This window comes from Ochotona princeps, chromosome 8, assembly GCF_030435755.1.
Source record: "Ochotona princeps isolate mOchPri1 chromosome 8, mOchPri1.hap1, whole genome shotgun sequence".
Classification (NCBI taxonomy): Eukaryota; Metazoa; Chordata; class Mammalia; order Lagomorpha; family Ochotonidae; genus Ochotona; species Ochotona princeps.
Window position 1 is genome coordinate 64,445,039 of NC_080839.1, and position 23,722 is coordinate 64,468,760.

The window sequence follows — 23,722 nt, forward strand, 5'->3', positions numbered from 1 at the left end:
AATTCAGAAACAGAGTAGCTTCCATTTTAGGAAGTGAGCCAGCAGATGAAGATCTTGGTGTGTGCCTCTCTTCCTCTAACCCTATCTTTCAAATAAACAAATAAATCTTCAAAAAAGAAAACAATAACAAAAACCAGGATAGGTCTAGCAGCCTTGGCTGATGTGTGCATCTGGGGAGTGAACCAGCAGCTAGGAGGCATCCATCTGTGTGTATGTCTTCAGAATCATTTTTGTTTTAGATAAAGAAATTGGGCTTTGATCTGAAACACAATGAAGTTAAAGGGACAATAGTTAGTGGAAGGAATGACAGCAACTATCAGGTTTATATTTGGAAAAGGTTACACACATCAGTGGAAAAAGCACTACAAGAAAAGGGGCGGAATAAAGACTTATAGGCATAGAAAAACTTGCTGCAACAGTTCAATGAGGTGATGCTGGCTTAGACACAAGGACCACAGATGAAGATGGAGAGAGGTACGCACATTTCAGACACAGTCTGCTGTGCTAATGTGAACGTGGAAGGAAGGGAAAATGGAAAAAGAACAAAGATGAACTCAACATATCTAATGTACATAAAAGGTTAATTCTCTAAAATCAAACTATTGGTTTTGGGTGACATTACTGATGCAAAAATTGCTACTGATGTAACACTGTGAATATTTTCCTGGTAAGACCCCCACGACTTCAAAATACAGGGAGCAGAAGGTATTTTGGTGGAAATTTTTCACAGAACCAGGATTTCAAAGGCCACAGCTGCTTTCTCCACTTTAGATACACATGCCCTGTTCAGAATAAGACCCACCCCACCCTTAATGCAGCAGAATGAAGACACTTCGTGACAGCAAGAGATGATGATTATTCAAATAAAAAAAGAAAACCAAGAACAAAACTTGAGCAGAGACTGAAGTGTCTGTACCCAATAATTACAGAAAACAAAATTTCATGCTGAAATAAGTATCTGAATATATTTAATTCGAACTGGAGATAAGAGAAAAGCATTAGGTCTCTGAACCCTGTGCTCCAGGCTCTTCTCTCTGGAAAATTAACATGCAGAATTGTGTCTCATGGAGGTTATATCAAAAATGTTTCAACATTTAACAATTACCATTTCTGTGCTACACTTGAGTCCTAGAGGTGCAGCAGAAATCTGCAAACTTATCTCAAAGGAGAGGGGAAGAGAGAGGGGAAGAAATGGGAAAAGAGGGGGAAGAGGAAAGGAGGGGGAGAACGGGGGAGGGGGAAAGGGAGGGAGAGAGAGAGAAAATGAATCTATCTGCTGGTTTACTCCCCAAATGGCTGCTATAGCCAGAACTAGGTAGGCTTCAGCCAGGAGCCAGCCTTTTCTCGTCCCCCACATGGGCTCAGGGGCCCAAGGCCCTGAACAATTCTCCACTGCTTTCCTAGGTCCTAAGCACGGAGGTAGATTAGAAGTGGGGCAGCTACGACATGAAGTGGCACCCCATATGCGATGCTGGTGCTATAGTCAAAAGATTAGTTACACAAAAGTGCTGACAGTCTTCATATGGCACGGTGGCATATTAAGCTAATTATCAAAATGTCTGAGCTCAAGTTCTGACTTCTCTTTCTGACATAGCCTCTTGATAATGTACATGAAGGCAGTAGGTGACTGCTGAAGGGCTTTGACTCCTGCCACCCTTGTGGGAGACTCAGACTGCATTTTGGGCACTGACTTTGGCATGGCACATCCAAGCTGTGGCAGGCATTTGGGAGTGAACCACAGGATGGAAGACCTCATTCTGTAAATCTCTGCTTAAAAAAAAAAATAGATATATAGATATAGATGATATCTATTTAATATGTATCCATATCTATACACAGACATATATGAAAGAATACTACTCTGGAACCTACCTGTTGAACACACATGCATCCCAGCTCACTGCCACTTACAGTCCTTAAGACCTTGTTTAAACTGTCTCATCTGTTTCATTATCCTCTGTCTTTGAAAATAAAATAAAATTCTTCCACAGTAAAGAAAAGGTAAAAGAACATGCCTCTTCCAAACCTGCCCTACAAATCATACTTAAATATGTTCTCTTGACAGAAAAGAGGAATGGCACCTACCAAAACCAAAGGCAAATGTGAAGAACATCCCAGTAAAATAACAATAGAAGACTAAATCAATTAACAACCACTTGCTAAAAAGACAGGACCAAATTACTATCCACTCATATTAACCCTGAATGTAAATGCTTAAACTCATCAACCAAACATCATAGATTAGTAGACTGGATTAAAAAACAAAACCCATCTATCTGTTGCCTACAGGAGACTTACCTCACCCACAAAGATCAGTGGAAACTATAGCTTATGAACTCTGATTGTTTTTTTTAGCTTCATCTCTTCAAAACTCACTAAATTCTTTACTGACTCATAGATTATACAGTAGCATCATCTTCCTCAAGAAGGTTCCAGATTTTCTTTTTCATTTCTTCAGGCGACACATCAGTCATTCAGTAGCATATTATTTAACTTCATGGCATTGTAAATTTTTATTTTTCTTCCTGTTGTTGATTTTGTATTGTGGTTTTTCATTTAAGGGGATGTATAGTGACTGTGTGATGGAGACTATCATATCCAGATGTGAGGATACAATGCAGTATGCATCTCTACTTCCAGATCAAAGATGGACTTCCAATGAAACAGTTAACTACATCTTTGACAATAGGATGCTGGACTCTGCCATTGTCCATGCCCACAATGACGGACATACGACTGTTTATGAAGAACTATACTACAGTAATAATATAGGGGAACTCAGTGGGGGCAGGGGAAGGGTTTTGGGGAGAGGGTAAGGGAAATCCCAGGGTCTATGGAACTGTATGATAAAATGGTAATAATAATAATTTTTAAAAGGGGGGGAAAAAAGAATAATCCAGGAGAATGGCAAGGCCTATACAGACGTGCAGTTTCTATGTTGTATAGATAAACAAGTCATGTACCTTAACACTGAAATATTACTTAGCAATGAAAAGTAAAAAATTTACTGATACTTTAAAAATACCTGCTGCATAAAGGCCAGACTTCACCTCTAAAAAGAAATGAAGAACACATTATATGGCTTCATGAACGTTATTTCCAGTACACATGGTACTCAACAACAGAAACCAACCTGAAGTGACAGAAACGTGACCATGTGACTACCTGGGGAGAGGGGCTGGAAGCACTGCAGGAGTGTGAGGACTCATTTAAGACCAAGATCTTACTGTAATGATGGCACTGCAGTTACACATTCGTCAAAATTTAATAATTTGCTTTTCATATGTGCGGTGTTTAATGTTTGTTAGTTTCACCTTGATAAAGCTGTTTTGGAAAAAAGGAACAGTCAGTGCAGTGGCACAGTAAGTAATCCTCAGCCGGTGACACTGGCATTTCCATATGGGCACTGGTTCATGTCCTGGCTGCTTTACTCCCCATCCAGCCCTCTGCTTGTGGCCTGGGGAAGCAGAAGACGGCCCAAAGCCCTGGGAACCTGCACCCACGTGGGAGACCCAGAAGCTCCTGGTTTCTGAACAGCTCAGCTCTGGCTATTGTGGCTATTTGGGAAGTGAACCAGAGGATCGATCTCTCTCTCTCTCTCTCTCTCTCTCTCTCTCTCTCTCTCTCTCTCTCTCTCTCTGTAACTCAAGTAAAATTAACAAAATCTTTCTTTTTTTTTTAAATATTTATTTATTTTATTACAAAGTCAGATATACAGAGAGGAAGATCTTCCATCCGATGATTCACTCCCCAAGTGAGCCGCAACGGCCGGTGTATGCCGATCCGAAGTCGGGAACCAGGAACCTCTTCCAGGTCTCCCACGTGGGTGCAGGGTCCCAATGCATTGGGCCGTCTTTGACTGCTTTCCCAGGCCACAAGCAGGGAGCTGGATGGGAAGTGGAGCTGCCGGGATTAGAACCAGCACCCATATGGGGCGTTCAAGGTGAGAACTTTAGCCGCTAGGCGACGCCGCTGGGCCCAACAAAATCTTTTTAAAAGGGAGTGGGGGATAATGTCTCATAGTATTCTGAGTATTAAATGAGTTAATACACATAATAAGCACTGAGAAATACTGCTACTATAAAGTCTATGATTCAGATTTAAGTACTAATTCCAGTAATTTTATAGTACTTTGGTGGGCAAAACCCTATAAACTAATGAAACATAATGCCGATAAAGCTTGAAATACATTAAACAAAAAAAAAAAAAGGATCTTAGTTTAGCATTCTTCAAGTAATAAGGAATATTGAAGAAAATAATAATAATAGCTGTCCTGGCTGTCTATGAGCCAAGCATAATGACTGAAGGTTTTACATAGATTATTTCATGAAATCTACATACAGCTCCTTTAAGCAGATACTATCTCCACTTTACACTTAAAGATATGAAAGTACAACAGAACATAACTTGACCAATTCCCTACAATAAGTGGGAAAAAATTAAACCTCCCGATCTCATGAACTCCAAAGTCTGAGCCCTAAACCTTTGGCACTCTGTCACATAAAGGAATAAGGTAGCAGTACTTACCATATCTGAAGCTTGATCTTCTTTCCTTGTAATTCAACTGTTTTGATCTTAAAGTCTATTCCTACAACATAGAAAAAAGGTAGATTGTAACTGTAGCTTTGTGCTTGACCGCAAAATTCAGTGTGGTAAAAATGTTTATTACATTTCTAGACTTATTCATGTTTGGCTCTTTCTGAATATTCATCTAGCATAGAACACTAAGCAGACATGTCCAACTTTAAACCTGAGTAACGTGAGATTTAGAATGGCAGCAGAAACAGGTATGGCAAGAGTAAACACCTAAACATTAGGAAATCAAACATTCAGTATTTGAATGTATAATAAAAAACCGTTTTCTAGTAAGGATCCCGATTGCCCTTTCCAGGATGCAGAGCAAAAGAAAACCACCAGGGATAAAAAGGGCCATTTCATATGGTGAAATTGACAGTTCTTCATGGGGAAAAGAAGTAGGCAGGCAGAGAATCAGTACTGATACAGAAGGCTCAAATAACATTTTATCAACGAAACTATTTATATAAATCTAACATTTATGTAAATCTTTACACAGAAACGGAATACACATTCCAACTACATGCTGAATATATAGCAAGACAAAATACACAAACTGCAACAGAAATGTCAAGAAATGTAAAAAAATTTAAATCATATGAGTATGCTTTCTGAATACAACAAACTAAACCAGAAATCAATTAACAGAAAGACCCCCAGAATTCTCAAACATGTGGAAATCCATAGGTCAAATTAGAAATCACAATGAAAATTAAGAAAGCATTTTAATGAATTAAAATGAAGACACAACATAAAAAATTATCAAATGAGACTTAAGCAGTGTTCAGAGAGACAATTTTAACATTAAACGTTTATACTGGGAAGTAAAACTAAGTCCTTTTGGACTATCAAACAAACGGGTTAAATGACCAATTCCTACAAGATGTGCTAAGGAGAACCACCACCTGCTTGTAAAGGCGACCCGGAAGAACATACCTGCACATCATAGATAGCTCATATAGAAACATGAATCACAGATCAGACATTATCAGAAAGTCATTACGCAGGGGCTCTAAACTGCACAAAAGCGCTAAATCATGGTCTACACCCTTTCTCTTTCTACACAGAAACTCTGAAGCTGCTGTATTCCTGTTTCATTGTAAGATGAATGACAGACAAGCAGCTGAGTACTCTTTTTTTCTTTGAGATTTATTTATTTGAAAGACAGAGTAATCTTCCATCTTACTGGTTCACTCCGCAAATGGCCACAACATTCAGGGTTGGGTCATGTCAAAGCTAGGAGCCTGGAACTCCATCTGGGTTGTCCACGTGGGTGGCAGTGACCTAAATATTTGGGAATATTGTTCATTGCTCTCCCATGCACTCTAGCTGGGGGCCAGGAGCCAGAACTCAACTGGAGCCCATTTGGGATGCTAATGCTGCAAGTGATAGCTTTTACCCACTCAAACACAAACACCACCAGCCCCAGGCCACTTCTCTTGAGAGTAGAAAAGTTGAACAAGCTAGTAGCAAAAAGTATGGTGGAAAGAAGGGCTAGTATTTCCATTTGCAAAGCAAATCTTAGGCAGAATCAGGCTGAATTATCCAATCCTGGCAAATAAACACTTGTCATAAACAGAAACTTACTCCACCTCAAAATAACTGGAACGTTGTATATGCTAAATATACTTTGAGAAAACTAAGAGAAATTCCTTTGGTCTATAAAGAAAAAATTGAAAACAAGAAAAGCTAAACAAAATTTTATTTGCCATTTGGAGGTGGCAGGGCTGAGGAGAATGTATCAAAACCGTCTGCAATTTTTTTTTTTTTTTTGCAGCCGTACTTAAGATGCAAGCAAAGCTCCGGAGACTTCAGGCAGCAGAATAATTCATAAGACCATTTACTTGAAACCTAGCAAGGACCACAGGATCGGCAACCTAGAAAAAACATGTGCTCACTGACGACAGAGATCCTACGGAAGCTCCAGCTGGAAGACCTGTGCCTCCCAGAGGGCTGAGGGAGGATGCAGTGACAACAGAGATGGCCCTGGGCTATTAACAGCAAATGCATAACTGCCTGAAAGCACAAACCCCTTCTTCCAAATTTAACTCAGGGAAGATATACAGACTACTACTTGATAATCCACAATTAGGAAACAAATACATATATAAATGATCTACCTTAAACAAGAAGCAACAGACATAAAGTCTAATTCAGCCACCTCCCCCCAGCCCCCTAATTTTCAGACATTTACTTCACACAATTAAAAAACTAAAGCCAGGGATGAGGGAGCTCTTTAATAAGGGAAAATAATCTGATTACATAGGAAAAGGCAAGGAAATAAAAAGCAAAATTTTTATAATAGTTGACTATTAAGACTATAGTCTGACATTTTTTTTTCTTTGTTTGTAGTGTGACTTTCCAAAATGAAACACTTGCCTGCTTTCTTAAAATTTTCAGGATAAATTATGAAATATTCTTTATATCAAAGTCTTAAGACCACAATACATATCCCTTTCATTTAATTTTCCCTTGCCTCTCAGGATATTCTAATTCTTAAAACCTTTCCTCATCTCAATTCTCTCCCTGCTCCACTTGAATTAGTTCATCTTCCAAGAACCATAGGGCCCAGTGGCGTGGCCTAGTGGCTAAGGTCCTTGCCTTGAAGGCGCCCGAATCCCATATGGGCGCTGGTTCTAATCCTGGCAGCTCCACTTCCCATCCAGCTCCCTGCTTGTGGCCTGGGAAAGCAGCTGAGAATGGCCCAAAGCCTTGGGACCCTGCACCCACATGGGAGACCTGGAAGAACCTACTGGTTTTGGCCTCCACAGCTCAGCTATGGCTGCTGCGGTCACTTGGGGAGTGAATCATTGGACAGAAGATCTTCCTCTCTGTCTCTCCTCCTCTCTGTATATCTGACTTTGCAATAAAAATAAATCTTAAGAAAAAAAAGGAAAGAAATGACAGATAAAAATCAAAGATAATCTGAAGGCTAGTGCTGTGGCATGTTAGACTAAGCCTCAGTCTATAGCACCAGTATCCCATATAGGTGTAAGTTTGAGTCCTCCCTGGCTCTCCAAACCCACACGGGAAACCCAGAAAAGACTCCTGGCTTCAGATCAGCTCAACACAGCTCTGGCCATTGCAGTCACTTGGGGGAGTGAACCAGTGGACAGAAGATGTTTGTTTCTCTTCTCGTAAATCTGCCTTTCCAATAATAATAAATAAATCTTTAAAACAAATAATTATTCAATGGTTCCTACTCATTACCATGGTCCCTACTATTGTTAACCTCCCACCACGAAATGGTCTAAAATCAACCCCAAATAAAGCATGTCCGCTACCTGATCTTGACCTTGAAATCTGAAAACATCCATGGGGTCACCCCCCGCCTGTGCTCCCCTGCTCATTTGTGCCTGTCTGCTTCTAAACCAGCCCCAATCTTTATTTGTTTCAATCACTGGATCTGCTGGAAAAGCTGAAAATAGATTAACAGAAAAGACAAACAAATTCGTCCATGTGCATGTTTAACAGTTGTACAAAACAAAATTCCAGAAGTCAAATGGCTGAAAATTAGATACCCTATTCACAGGAAGGAGGGAAATGGGAAGGGGGACGTGTGAGCAACTTTATAGGGGCTATAATTGATTTTTAGGATGGATGAGCCTGGAAAATAATTTTAGTATCACAAAATGAGCCTGGGACAAGACCCAAAACCATGGGTCCCTGCATCCACATGGGAGACCTGGAAGAAGCTCCTGGCTCCTGGCTCCTGGCTCCAGAGCAGTTCAGCTGGCCACTGTGATCAGTTGGGGAGTGACCCAGTGGACAACAGATCTTTCTGTCTCTCCTTCTGTGTTTTTTGACTGCTTTGCTTAACTGCTGAACAAACCAGCATACTATTATTTCCTTCTTGGACAACTGTTTATATTGTAGTTTTTACTGTTAAAGTTGCCTAGATTTCAAGACACTATCTTTGTTTATGCAAAACAAGAACTGGTGCACTCACCTCCACTCTGCTTTTCATTTAAGTCTTTAGTATTCCAAAGGAGCACCTATCTTGGAACTTTCCTCTCACTGTCCTCTAGGTCAATGTTATTTTTGGGTCATACTTGACTGTCTTCCCAGGCCACAAGCAGGAAGCTGGATGGGAAGTGGAACAGCTGAGACAGGAACTGGTGCAAGGTGAGGATTTAGCCACTGAGCAACAAAGTTGCTCTCTGTCCCTAGGGGAAAGTGGCTGGCTAATCCCTGGGAACTAAAGCTTTCTTACATCTTGGAGCAGAGGAGGAGGAAGGCAGGCATTTGGTGCACAGACTAACAGAAAAGACACCATTTGGGACAGCTGCCTCCCATGTGGGGCTACCTAAGTTCAAGTCCCAATTCATTTCTCTATTCCAACTTCCTGATAATGAGCTCTGTGGGAAGTAGCAGGCAATGGTTCAAGTAACTGGGTCCCTGCCACCTAAATGCAACTATTACTACATTAATAAATAAAAATCCAAACCCACCCACTTCATCACTTACACCAATCACCACCGTCTATGCATGAAGATGCTCATGTACTTATATTTCTTAGCATTGGCTAAGGCCACCTTCCAGTCAATCCTGCCAGTCTTTCTCCTGCAGTCACATTCAAACATAACATACAGCTTCATACTTTTTTTTTTTTAGATTTATTTTTACTGCAGAGTTAGGTATATATAGAGAGGAGGAGAGACAGAAATAACTTCCATCCAATGATTCATCCCCAAGTGACCGCAAAGGCTGGTGCTGTGACGATCCAAAGCTGGGAACCTGGAGCCTCTTCCCGGTCTCCCACACTGGTGCAGGGTCCCAAGGCTTTGGGCCATCCTTGACCGCTTTCCCAGGCCACAAGCAGGGAGCTGGATGGGAAGTGGAGCTGCCAGGATTAGAACCGGCGCCCATATGGGATCCCAGCACGTTCAAGGCGAGAACTTCGGCCATTAGGCCACGGCGCCAAGCCCAGACTCATACTTTTTCCAAGTAAATACACCAGCACCCACATCTCCACCCCACAATACACTGAAGCAAAACAAAGAAACAAACATACAGTGAAGATAAATGAAGTAGAGAAACTTAACATAAAATGTAGGGGCAAGAGCTATTGATTATAGTTCAGCTGTCAAGAGAAAGTACAAAAAACCTGTCAGTCCATAAGATTCTTCCAGAAGGAATGTTCAGATATTCCTGCAGCATCAACATTCGCTAAATCAATACAGATATTCAAAGAGTCTGATCCAGTTATTTTTTTTTTTTAAGATTTATTTTTGTTACAGAGTCAGATATACAGAGAGGAGGAGAGACAGAGAGGAAGATCTTCTGCCCGATGATTCACTCCCCAAGTGAGCCACAACGGGCTGGTGCGCGCCGATCTGAAGCCGGGAACCTGGAACCTCTTCCAGGTCTCCCATGTGGGTGCAGAGTCCCAAAGCTTTTAGGCCATCCTCGACTGCTTTCCCAGGCCAGAGCAGGGAGCTGGATGGGAAGTGGAGCTGCCGGGATTAGAACCGGTGCCCATATGGGATCCTGGGGCTTTGAAGGCGAGGACTTTAGCTGCTAGGCCACGCCGCCAGGCCCTGATCCAGTCATTTTTAAAAATTACTTTCTTTTTATTCAAAAGGTGGACTTACTAAGTGAAGGATATAAACACACATAAGATCTTCAACCTACTGGTTCACTCCCAAAATGGACATAATGGCCACAGCTGATCTGATCATCTGATCTGAAACCAGGGTCCAGAAGCTTCCTTTAGGTTTCCCACGTGTGTGCAAGGTCCCAAGGACTTGGCCCATCCTCCACTGCCTTCCTAGACCATAAGCTGAGAGCTGGAAAGAGCCTACTGGCTTTGGCCTCCACAGCTTAGCTCCGGTCGTTACAGTCACTTGGGGAGTGAATGATTGGATGAAAGATTTTCTTTCTGTCTCTCCCTCTTTCTGTATATCTGACTTTGCAATAAAAATCTTTTAAAAAAGAAAAACTTTCAATGTACTGTAGTTAATATCAATTTTCAGCTCTTCATGGAAAGAATGTGAAAATTTAGTTGCTTTAATGATGCTATACAAGCACCATCTAGTGGCAAAAGGAGTAACAACAACCTTTACTCACGGTAAATTTTTTAAAGCTAGTAATACACAAACACACAGTAATTAACGCAGGTAGAACAACCTGTGTCATGAACTCAGGACAAAGTCTAATGATTTACATCTGAATGATAAATATTTTTGGTTTTCTACAGATGAAAATCAAGTGTTTTCTCCACAACCAGAGAAGAAATCAAAGTCTATATAACTCTTGAATGTTGCCTATTCTGAAATTGAGAACAAGTTCCATTATTAGTTGTCACAGCATAAATTTTGAAAAATTCACTTCTTTGTGTAGCTCAGTTATTTTACTGCTGCATGACATGAAATGCAGATTAGGAAAAGGCTCCTCTGGAGAGCCCTTCCTGTGGTAAGCTTAGCTATTATTTCACAGTTGCACTGTCAGTGTCCCCACGGCTGGGTCAGGCCCCTGCCCTTTCACCCACTTCCTTCTGAGCTGTAAGACGCACACACTGCTGTTATCTGACCTCTATCAGACATCCAGTGTGCACATACACTCTTCCATTCTGTGAACTTTTCCACTTTTTTTTTTTAATTTATCCTTTTGAAAAGTGGAGTTACAGAAAAAGGAGACAGGGAACAGATGTTCTGCCAGGGCAGGACCAGGCCAAAGACAGGAGCTAGGAGCTTCACCCACATTTCCCACGTGCTGCAGGGGGCCCAAGGACTCGAGTCACTCTCTGCTACTTTCCCAGTGACATCAGCAGGGAACTGGATTGGAGGTGGAGCAGCTGGGACTCTGATTACAATCAGCACCCATACGGGTGCTAGTGCTACAGGCCTTAGCTTACCTGCTCATCCATAGTGCTAGCCTCTCAATTTTAGAGTTATATCCTAGGGTGAGAGGGGATAACTCTGGGGCAGCCAGGGTTCCAGCTGCTCCATCTGCTGCCAGCCAGGGAGGGACCCAGCAGATGGACGCGCCAGCTAGCGCTCCCTCGCTCTCACTCTCCTTCCCTTTATCCCTAATTCTTTCAAATAAGTAAAAATTTAAAAGTTAACCAGTTAATTTTAAAAACTTTTTAAAAACATATTTAACAAACTTTTTTGATAAAATCCAATTAATTTAACTTTCATTCTCTTGCTACATGCCATAACTCTACTCACTTCTAAAACTTCTTAAATGCTGGAAGTGGGTAAAGTTTCTAGGAATTGAAAATGCCCAGTGATAGAAATAAAGTTAAGTTCAACTTTTCCTATCTACAATGTAAGGTTAAAAAAAACCATCATCTAAGGACAAACACATGTCCAAGAGCTACCCTTGCATCATACAAAATCAAACATTAAAAGTAAGCAAAATTAAGAGAAAAATCAGACTTTAGGCATAACACTCAAGCAATTCTACTCAGAGAAGTAATACTAGTACTATTAACAAAGAAAGAGCTGTGGAAAGTATCAATTTATCCTTAAAAGAAGATGAAAGTAGCTTGATGGAAAAAAGATGTAAGAACTGAACATTTAGAGCTAGGCGTGGTAGCCTAGGGGCTAAAGTCCTCACCTTGCATGTGTTTGGATCCCTTGTGGGTGCCGGTTCTAATCCTGACAGCCCCGTTTCCCATCCAGCTCTTTGCCTGTGTCCTGGAAAAGCAGTCAAGGATGGCCCAAAGCCTTCAGACCCTGAACTCATGTGGAGACCTAGATGAGGTTTCTGGCTCCTGGCTTCAGATTGGCTCAGCTCTGGCCGTTGCAGCCACTTGGGGACACAGGATTATTCACATTACAGAAACTTGTATCAAACACTCAGGACTGAAAAAGCAAAGTTCTTGTGTTGTGGGAACTTACATTTAAGAGACATCCTGAAAATAAAATTAAATCTGATGGTTGCCATGATTACTGGAGGAAGGCGGAACCTGCTTCAAGCCTGGCTTCAAGCTATAACCCGTAAGAGACCATGGAATTCTGGCACACTAGTCAAGTGAGGACAGCCCAAGGCCTTAGGACCCTGCACCCGACAACTGGGAGACCCAGAAGAAGCTCCTGGCTCCTGGCTTCAGATTGGCTCAGCTCCGGCTGTAGCAGCTACTTGGGGAGTGCACCAGGGACAGATGATATTCCTCTCTGTATATCTGACTTTCCAATAAAAGTTAAAAAATAAATCTTAAAGTTAAAAAAATAAATCTTTTTTAAAAAGTTTCCTTTTCCAATTACTGCTAAACACGCATGCAATTGCTTTATGAATCTGTATTTTATATACTTGCTACATTCTCATTAATTCAAGTTGCCCTTTTCAGAGGAAGCAAACTGCTTAGAACTTTCTATAGTAAACTACACAATCTGGAAAAATAAAGGTACTGTTACACTTTAAGATTTATTTATTTTGATTGGAAAGTCATATTTACAGAGAGAAGAGACAGAAAGATCCTCCATTCACTGGTTCATTTTTTAAGTTTTTATAACATTTCTTTCTCTTCCCTTACTGTATTAGGTAGCACCAAGGACAGATACAGTATTACAGTATTTTGCATTTAAATCTTAGGAAAAAAGCTTTAGAGTAAAGCTCCACCACTCAATTTATCACATTAACTATGCAACAGTTTGTAGGCCGAAATGTACTTCTGTTCCTAGTTTCCTGAGCTGTCCTAAACTGTATCTTAAATGCTTTTCTGTTCTTCTCTCCCCTCATTGCACCAAGGCAGCTAATTACATTGATACTGAATGCATTCTCAATCGAAGTCCATCATGGTCAATACATTATTCTTTTTATAAGTTCCTATATTTGACTTGCAATTATTTATAAAAGTTCTTATGTACATGGTCATGAAGAACATCTCTATGTTCAGGATATGTCATATCTTTCTTTGAGTCACCAAGATAGCGCTGCTTGCATAAAATGTGGAAAGCATGTCCTTCTCTTATATTTACTGAAAGACCTTACCATTAGTATTATTTCCTCATTAAACACTTGTTAGAATTAAGCCATCTGAGCCCTTGCAACTTCTTTCAGAAAAATGTTAAGATTCAATTTCTCTGATGTATGTCTACTTATATTATCAATTAGAGGGATGTTGAAACATCCAACTACTTAAACTGTGGACTGTCTACTTCTCTTTCCAAATCTGTCACTTTCTGTTATTAATGTTCAGGTAAGCAGTTAAATTGAGAACTAGCTTAATGTTTTTCAGGCTGATCTCTCAGTCTTTTTTTAAGGGTGAATTTAGAAAAACCTTACTTTCATTTTTAAAGTTTATTTTACTTATCTGAATTGCAGAGTTACAGAGGGTTGCTTCCTCAGATGGTCATGATGGTCAGGGTTAGGCCAAGGTGAGCCAGGCTGAAACCAGGAGCCTGCAACTCCATTTTGCAACCCATATGAGTGCCAGGGGTCAGGTATTTGGTACATCAACAGGAAGCTGAATGGAAAGTAGAGCAGCTGGGACACAAACCAGTGCTCCAATACAGGAACTAGCTTTGTGCCACACTGCAGGCCACTCTACTGTCCACATGCCGCCAACTTTTACAACAGCGAATCCTGCAAACTCCAGCCTCGCCATCCTCCCTGCACTCCGGTGCCTACCTCCGTGCATCAGCAGGACTGTCGCTTTCCGCTTGGATCCCAGAAATGGAATCCAGTTTCAAACAGAAAGCCAGGAAAATCATAGGGCTCAATTTGTTTTCCTTCTCTCAGAGAAAATAGCCCTGCCTTATGTGTTACCAAATATCTTTGTGTGTGTGTGTGTGTGTATTACCAAATATCTAAAAACAATTGTCTCACACCTCCCCCCTTTTTTTAAACTTTCCTACTCAGTCACAGCCAGAGGGCTAGTCTCGTACCAGTTATTTTACACTGGCCAGGAAGTGGGAGTTCTCAGCAGCTTTGGTAACTTTTAGAAGTTAAACAGTCCTTAATACATTTGAGAATATATTCTCATTTCAGAACATAGTGAAAGCCATGGAAACTCCTTCTATAACCTTATACCCAATCTATAAACAAAGAAAATTTGGGGGGGGGGGGGTGTGCTGGTGTTGTGGTGCATCAAGTTAAGCTGCTGCCAGCAGTGTGCCAGCATCCCAAACAGGCACCCCACTGGAGTCCCGGTGCTCCACTTCCAACTCAGCTCCCTGCTAATGCATCTAGGAAAGCAGCAGCAGATGTTTCAAGCTCTTGGGCCCCTGAACACATGTGGGAGACTGAGAAGTTGCTCCTGGCTCCTGGCACAGCCTTACCCAGCTCCAGCCACTGCGATCATTTGGGGAGTGGAACAGCGGATGAACAGACTCTCCTTCTCTAACTCTGCCTCTCAAATATTTTTTCTAAAAATCTGAGCCAAGGAAAATTTAAAATTAAAGGAAACATCCGTTTATTAGTGTTAAAATATAGAACATATTCAAAAACATCCTCCATGTGTGGCAAATGCTATCACATTTCATTCTAATAATGATATATGGGCATTCTATACTACAAACTGAATAACCGAAGTTAAAAGTAATTTGGATTTTGTACGTTGAGTATCTCATATTGCCTTTCTTTCACTATATACTCATTAAAATCTTTCTTACTATGCCAAGTTCCAGTCACCATTAACTGTAGTGTTGATTGTGTGCATGTGTGTGCATTTGTGTTGTGTTTGTTTATACATCTCTAACTGCAGTTAAAATGGGCACTCTCCTAGGTTACCAATTCTCAGCACATAAATCCGCTCTGACAAAGCACAGATCATAAATCAGAAATTATACTAGTCTTACGTACAGAAAAATGCCTGTTAATTTAAGCAAAGGAGGAAAGTTAAAAGGGTAGAATCAGGGCCCGGCACGATGGCGTAGTGGTTAAGGTCCTCACCTTGGGCCCGGCGGCGTGGCTTAGCAGCTAAAGTCCTCGCCTTGAACGCGCTGCGATCCCATATGGTTGCCGGTTCTAATCCCGGCAGCTCCACTTCCCATCCAGCTCCCTGCTTGTGGCCTGGGAAAGCAGTCAAGGACGGCCCAAGGCTTTGGGACCCTGCACCAGTGTGGGAGACCTGGAAGAGGTTCCTGGTTCCTGGCTCCGGATCGGCACAGCACCAGCCCGTTGTGCTCACTTGGGGAGTGAATCATTGGATGGAAGATCTTCCTCTCTATCTCTCCTCCTCTCTGTATATCTGACTTTGTGATAAAAATAAAATAAATCTTAAAAAAAAAAAAGAAAATGCAACATTTTAGGGCTCTTGTTATTTAATGATCAAAGAGCAATTGATCAGAAATCTAAGGAATTATCAAATTATCTCACTAAACTGGCATGTCTATCCACACGCCAGAAACATGTTTTGATGATAAGGTGGGCGTGGCGGTGAGGGGTGTGTGCACATGCTTCGAAATCAGAGCCTGGGGGGTGGGGCAGGTACCTTGGGTCATCTACATTTCAGTAAGAATTTAGAAAGCATTTGTCAATTTCTAAAACAAATTAGTTAGAATTTTTGTTAAGAATTGGACTGAATCTAGATGAATTTGTGTAGTATTGTCAACTTTATTTTATTTTTAAAGCCCATGTGGGTCACTGACTAGGGTGGGAAGGGTCAAAATATGGAGGAAAATAGATAGAACAAGTATTTCCAATTTTTTTTCTTTTTCTCCTGTAACTACCCCGAGGTGGGGGCACTCCTTGCTGTCAAACTACATCAGCACCCAGGGATGCAGGTGAACTACTTGATGTCATCTTAGAGATCCAAAGGTGGGGAGGAATGTTCAGAGGGTATTAGTTCAGTGGTTATGATACTTCTGAGATGTTGCTGGTTTCCCTGTTCCAGGGTTGAGAAAATCTTTCCAAGGTCTATTGGTTGACTAAGTCCACCTGAGTGTATCTGCACACCCAGACACTTGCTGCCAAAGCTTGGCAAGGAGTTGTCAACCTGTCCTGCTTTCCATCCTCTACAAGGCACCTGACGTTCCCTGGTGGCCTAGATGAACTGCCTGTCATGTGCATCTGGACATGCTATGTCCACAGCACAGGCACTAGCAACTGAGAAGGTCCAGTCTCAACACACACACTCCAAGGTCATTTTCCCAGTGGCCAAGGTTTAAGTCCACTGGTTTAATTGGAAAGTCTCCCAAGAAATCTCACCTGTGGTGACCCCAGACCTGACTCTTGTCTGGGTAAGCTAGTGCTGGGTCCAGTTCAGTCTAACACCCGCAACAGCCTATGCACACAGTGGTGAATGCAATTACCTGGACAGTTCCAACCCTAGTTCCATCTCCTACACAAACTGGTGGGTGCTGCAGCCTAGCCCTACCCAGCCCTTACACATACCAATGGGACTGTAGCCTAGTGGAGGCAGACTCCTAATAACCCCAAACATGCCTGTCCCCAACCCCGGTTCCTATACATGCAAGCAGGAGACTAGTCTAACCCTTCCTATATCCCATTCAGCTGGTACACACCCACTGATGCTGCAGTTTAGCTCATCCCAATCCACCCCCCAGCATACCCACATGTACGCTAACAGGTGCTATCACTTTGTCCAGCACAGGCCACCCTCACTGCTAGCTCTCATGCTCACTTAACAGGAGCTGCAGTCCAGCAGAGCAGTACCTACAGTTCCCCTACTAGACCCACTCCCAGCCCTAATCTTAAGCTTGCCATGGGGTACTGCCAGCCAGTATTATGGCCCATCCTCTGCTCCAACACTCATTAATGGGAACTGTGGCCTAGTCCAGCCAGGGAGGCGAATGCCTGGAATCAGGCTTAGCTTTCAGGGGCACCAGTGGGTGGCAAGTGACGCCCCCTAGCCCAGCCCAGATATTCCACATGGGTGGGTGCACTGTTCTGCCCTATACAGGTTCTCTGGTTCCCCTCTCCCCAAACCACCCAGTCTAAACCGCCTGGTTTACCTGCGAGTGCAGGGGCCTGGGGTCTGTGGAATCTCCCAGAACTCATTCCATACCTATCCCTTGGCAGTCCCCACTCTCACACATCCCTGAGCTCCTTAGAGGGCAATCCACTGGCCCACACCCACAAAGGCGTGAGGCTTGGACCTAGTATTGTCATCCTAATGTTAAATCCCCTGGTTCATGAACATGGGATGTCTTTCCAGTTACTTTGATCTTTTAAAATATCATTCAGCAATGTTCTGTCAGTGTGCAAATCTTATACTTCCTATTAAATCTATTCAAAAGTTTTGATTTTTCATGATGCCCATTATAAAGGGAATCACAATCTTAATTTCATTTTGGTTGGTTCACTGCTACCAGAAATAAAACTGATTTGAGTATTGCTCTTGTATCCCACCTACTAATTTAAAAAGCAAAGCACCTATTCTATTCTATGTATTTGCAAATTATATTGCATTAAACACTTCATACATTCTCAGTTATTCTGATTAAAAATTTAACTCATCGGGCCCGGCAGCGTGGCCTAGCAGCTAAAGTTCTCCCCTTGAAAGCCCCAGGATCCCATATGGGCGCCGGTTCTGATCCCAGCAGCTCCACTTCCCATCCAGCTCCCTGCTTGTGGCCTGGGAAAGCAGTTGAGGACGGCCCAATGCACTGAGACCCTGCACCCACATGGGAGACCCGGAAGAGGTTCCAGGTTCCCGGCATCGGATCGGCACGCATTGGCCCGTTGCGGGTCACTTGGGGAGTGAATCATTGGACGGAAGATCTTCCTCTCTGTCTCTCCTCCTCTGTGTATATCTGGCTGTAATAAAATGAATAAATCTTTAAAAAAAAAATTTCACTCATCTCTCCTTCTCTGTATATTTGACTTTCCAATTACAATAAATCTTTAAAAAAAATTTTCCCTCAAGTAAACAAAAAAGCTAATGTTACACTGATATGGGTTACATGGCCTTAAGGTCCAAAAATAACAAACATACAGTATAAATCAGAATAAAGAAAATTTTGCTCATTCACTGATTCTAGAGAAGTTTTCTTTTTTTATTTTGCTTTTTTAAACTGGAAAGTCAGATATACAGAGAGGAGGAGAGACAAAGAGGAAGATCTTCTGTCTGTTGATTCACTCCCCAAGTGGCCACAACAGCCAGTGCTGAGCCGATCCAAAGCCAGAAGCCAGGAGCCTTTTCCAGGTCTCCCATGTGGGTGCAGGGTCCCAAGGCTTTGGGCCGTCCTCTACTGCTTTCCCAGGCCACAAACAGGGTGCTGGATGGGAAGCGGGGTGCTGGGACACAAACTGGTGCCCATATGGAATCCCAGCGTGTGCCAAGGCGAGGACTTTAGCCAGTAGGCTACAGCACCGGTTCCCTAGAGAGGTTTTCTTAACTCATGGTGACTCATATGGTGGTTATGATAATCAGAACACAGTTTGGACAGACAGTTGGGAATAAAGTTGAGAAAGCTGATGCATTTCACATCAGGTATGACAATATGTAAAAACAAGAAAAACAACATTACATACAAAAGAAATAAGAAATAACATGTAATTTATGCACAAAATGTACTTCATTTCTTACCCTGCCAGAAAAACTTTATTTGAAAATTTGACATTTCCTTTAATACTTTTATCTGCAATACACACAATTACTACAACATTTGCCCTTTATTACCTAGCCAATTTGGTAAAAACAGGAAAAATATCAACTTAGATGCACAAGATTTCTGAAAAATTAAAAGTTCTAAAAAAGCCCACTCACAGTTTGAATTACTCTTAATTCACAATCAGTACAGTAGAAATTAATGTCCTAAGATTTGTCTGTTATTCTAGAGCAGTTTTAAATTTGGCAATCAAGTCTACGCGTTCCCAAAGAATTAAGAGTTATTCCCCCCCTAAAAAAAAATAATTGTTCCCTTTATTTTCTTTTCTTTCCTTCCCTCTTCCTCCTCCTTCCCTTCCCTTACACCCCAGCAAACGGAGACAGGGAGGAGAGAGAGCCCCCATCCAAATGCCAAGGTTGGAGCTGGTTGCTGAGAACTCAAGCCAGGTCTCCCACTAGGTGGGCAGCAACCCACTGGTTGGGCCATCATTCCTACCTCCTGGTCTGCACAAACAGGAAGCTGGAATAAGGACACAGGAATGAAGCAGGAACAAATTCAGCATCAAAAATCACTCTGGGGACCCAGGACTCAGCACCATAGCCTAGCAGCATGTGCCAGGATCCTATATGGGTGCCGGTTCACGTACCGGTGGACCCGCTTCCCATCCAGCTCCCTGCTTGTGGCCTGGGAAAGCAGCAGAGGATGGTCCAAAGCCTTGGGACCCTGCACCCACATGGGAGACCCAGAAGTTGTTCCTGGCTTCAGATCGGATTGGCTCAGCTCTGACCACTGTGGCCACTTGGGGAGTGAATCAGCAGATGAAAGATCTTTTCTCTCTGTAAATCTGACTTTCCAATAAACACTTTAAAATTTAAAAACCTTGGGCCCGGTAGCGTGGCCTAGCGGCTAAAGTCCTCACCTTCAAAGCCCCGGGATCCCATATGGGCGCCGGTTCTAATCCCGGCAGCTCTGCTTCCCATCCAGCTCCCTGCTTGTGGCCTGGGAAAGCAGTTGAGGACGGCCCAATGCATTGGGACCCTGCACCGCGTGGGAGACCCTGAAGAGGTTCCTGGTTCCCGGCTTCGGATTGGCGCAGCACCGGCCCGTTGCAGCTCACTTGGGGAGTGAATCATCGGACAGAAGATCTTCCTCTCTGTCTCTCCTCCTCTCTGCATATCCGCCTTTCCAATAATAAAATCTTTTTAAAAAAATTAAAAATCTTAAAAACATATATAAAAATGTCATCCTGATTCAAAAAAATTCTCTTGATTCCTACACAAGACTATCCCAATCCAATCTGCAGGTACAGTGTAAGCAGAATACAGGCAGGCTAGAACACAGTAATCTGGACGAGTCAGATAAACAGCAGTTAGCTCTGCCACATCCAAGCTGTGCTGTGGAAAACTGGGCAAAACCTCATCTACCCCAAGCCTATCTCCTTTCCTTTTCCCTACAATAAATTGGGAACATCTCCAATGTGCTGTGAAAATTATTGAGTTCAGGACCGGCATGGCGGTATAGCACGCTAATCCTCCACACATTGTGCCATCGTCCCGTATGGGTGCTGGTTTGAGACCTGGCTGTTCCACTACTCCATTTCCCATCCAGCTCCCTGCTTACAGCCTGGGAAAGCAGCGGAGGATGGGCCAAATCCTTGGGACCCTGTACCAATGTAGGATTGGTTTCGGATTGCCTCAGCTCCGGCCACTGCCAACTATTTGGGGAGTAAACCAGTGGATGAAAGATCCCTTTCTCCCTGTCTTCTTCCCTCTATGAAGCTGCCTTTCAAATAGAAACAAATAAGCCTTTTGGGAAGGGAAGGGAAAGGAAAGAGGAAGGGGGAGGGAAAGAAAAGAAAATGGTGAACTCATTTATAGAAGGCTTATACCCTGTGGAAAAGTGGGTTGAGCAGCAGCTTGCAATGTCAGTGTCCCAGCCGACCCAAATTCAAATCCCAGCTGTTCTACCTCCAATCCAGTCCCTGCTAATACTCCTGGGAAAGCCACAGAACACGGCCCAAGTGACTGGGCGCCTGCCACTCACATGGGAAACCTGAACGATGAACCTGGTTATGGCCTGGCCCAGGGGAAGGAAGTGTGTTCCTCTCCCTACTCCCACCCCATAACCTGTCTTTCAAGTAAATATATAAATCTTACTTCTACAAAGAAAAAAATGACTAGGACAGTTCCTGTTACATATAAGTCCACAAAAAGCTACTCCACTGGTGCCTTCTCCTTCAGCTGGCCACGCCGCACTCCCTGGGGCCAGCCCAAGCTATATTCCAGACAGCAACACAACTTGCAAATCAGCAACTCTGCTCCTTACTTTCTTAGAATTAACTTAATCTCCCAGCCCTCTACGTTCCTTCCAAGGATACCGACAGCTTTTCATATTTTTCTACATCATAAAAAATGAGCTCAGACACCATTGCTAAAGGCCAACAACTGCTCGGCATCCCGGACTTGACCACTGCAAATTTACCAGCACATAATGCTTAGTCGCCTAATTAACATGACAGTTTGTCATTTGGTTATAATACTTTCATATACCAGACTAACACTTTGTAACGGAATTCATGCATTCTTCATTAGATACAACATAACCAGCTGAAATTCCTGCTCATTTACTGGACTATCTCAATCCTTTACTCAACTTGGAGCTCAGGTCTTACACTTTCCTTTCCATAACTGTAAAACTTTTTTTAATCCTTTCAAACAATGTACAGTTGCTTGTGTATGAGAACCTAAACATAGGCATTAACAAGTTAAACCTGTGCGTCTGCATGCACAATAAAGCATAAAACATTTAACGCCAACAGAGACTGGGAGGAAGATCAGGAAGGTGAAGGATCTTCAGTGACATAACAGAAGAGACAGAAGAGTATGAAGAACAGTTCTACTTGGGTACTAAAGAAATTAGGCGACAACAGCTTATTGTCTGCTAGCAGCTGGTGTTGTGGTACATCAGCTAATGCCACTGCCTGCAATGCTGGCGTCCCATATGAAAACAAGTTTTAGTTCCAGTTGCTCTACTTCTGATCCAGCTTCCTGCTATGGACTGAGAAAAGCAGCTGAAGATGATCTAAATGTCTGGACTGTTACCCACATGGGAGACCTGGCTCCTGGCTTCAGCCTCGCCAAGCCCTAGCTGTTGCAATTATCTGGGAAGTCAATCAACAGATGGAAGATCGATCTCTATTTCTCGGCCTTTCATTCTGACTTTTAAATAATAAATTTTTCTAAAAAATTGTCCAGTGTGGGTGAAATTTAAAAATATATATGTTTTCCAATTTCTTGCAAATAGTCTACATCCAATGTCTTGGCCCCCTTTTCACTCTGCCTCCCAGAAGGCCACATTCTCATTCTGCTCCACGTAGCTCATTCAAAACCTAGAACCAGATCCAGGGTATTCAAATTAACCTCAGTCTAATCCAACAGATGACAATAACTTTCATCTAGTTCCCATTCTCAAATCCTTCCCAGAGGTCCCCGAGTCTTGTTAGCTATCTTATAGTTATTACTTTACACCAGGCAAGTTCCCAGCATTTTGCAAACATCAACTCACTTACTCCTTATAATAGCTCTTAGGTGTTGCAGATGAACTAAGGCCTTGGCTAAATGACTCACAGGCATGCAGCTAGTAAGTTGCAGCTTTAATATGTAAACTCAATGATTTTTAACTACGCACTCTTTTCCCAAAATTTTAAAAAGATCTATTTATTTGAAAGAGTGACAGAAAAGCAGAGAGCTTCCATCCATTGACTAACCCCACAAATTAATGCAACAGCCAGGGATGGGCCAGAATATAGTCAGGAGCCAGAAGCTTTGTCTCAGTCTCCCACATGGGTTAGACGAACTAAAGCATCTGAGTCTTCATCCCGTGCTTCCCAAGTGCAACAGCCAGGAGCCGGATGGGATGGGGAAGTAGAGCAGCTGGAATCTGCTGGGACTCAAACTGGTATCCCAGATGTGGGATTAAGGAACCCCTGGCAGTAGCTTAACCTACTACACCACAGAGCTGACTCCAACATTTTTCAATTTTAAAAAAGGGCTGGGCCTGGCATCATGGCTCAATGGCTAATAATCCTCATCTTGCAAGCATCAGCATATGGGCACCAGTTGGTGTCCTAGCTGCTCCACTTCCCTTGCAGCTCCCTGCTTGTGGCCTAGAAAAGCAACTGAGGACAGCCCAAAGCCTTGGGACCCTTGAACGCATGTGGGAGATCCTGGCTCCTGACTTTAGATCGGCTGAGCTCCAGCCACTTAAGCCACTAAGGAAGTGAATCAACGGATAGAAGATCTTTTTCTCCGTTTCACCTTCTCTGTATAAATCTGATTTGCCTTTCCAATAAAAATAAATTTTAAAAATCTTAAAACAGGGCCCAGGGCAATAGCCTAGTGGCTAAAGTCCTCACCTTGTATGCACCGGAATCCCATATGGGCACCAGTTTGAATCCCAGCAGCCCCACTTCCCATCCAGCTCCCTGCTTGTGGCCTGGGAAAGTAGTGGAGGACGGCCCAAAGTCTTGGCACCCTGCACATGCGTGGGAGATCCAGAAGCAGCTCCTGGGGCTCCTGGCTTCAGATCGGCTCAGCTCCAGCCATTGAAGCCACGTGAAAAGTGAATTAACAGACGGACGAACTTCCTCTGTCTCTTTCTCTCTGGATATCTGACTTTGCAAT

General features: G+C 42.7%; 1 protein-coding gene across 1 annotated transcript in view; it reads right to left on the bottom strand.

Annotated features, from left to right (window-relative positions):
- The window catches only part of RAB10 (RAB10, member RAS oncogene family), a 79,287-nt gene that overhangs the window by 20,657 nt on the left and 34,908 nt on the right, over positions 1-23,722 (bottom strand). The window contains exon 2 of the mRNA XM_004582647.3: positions 4,528-4,588. Within this exon, the coding sequence (XP_004582704.1) occupies positions 4,528-4,588 (61 nt within the window). The remainder of the gene's footprint in view (positions 1-4,527; positions 4,589-23,722) is intronic.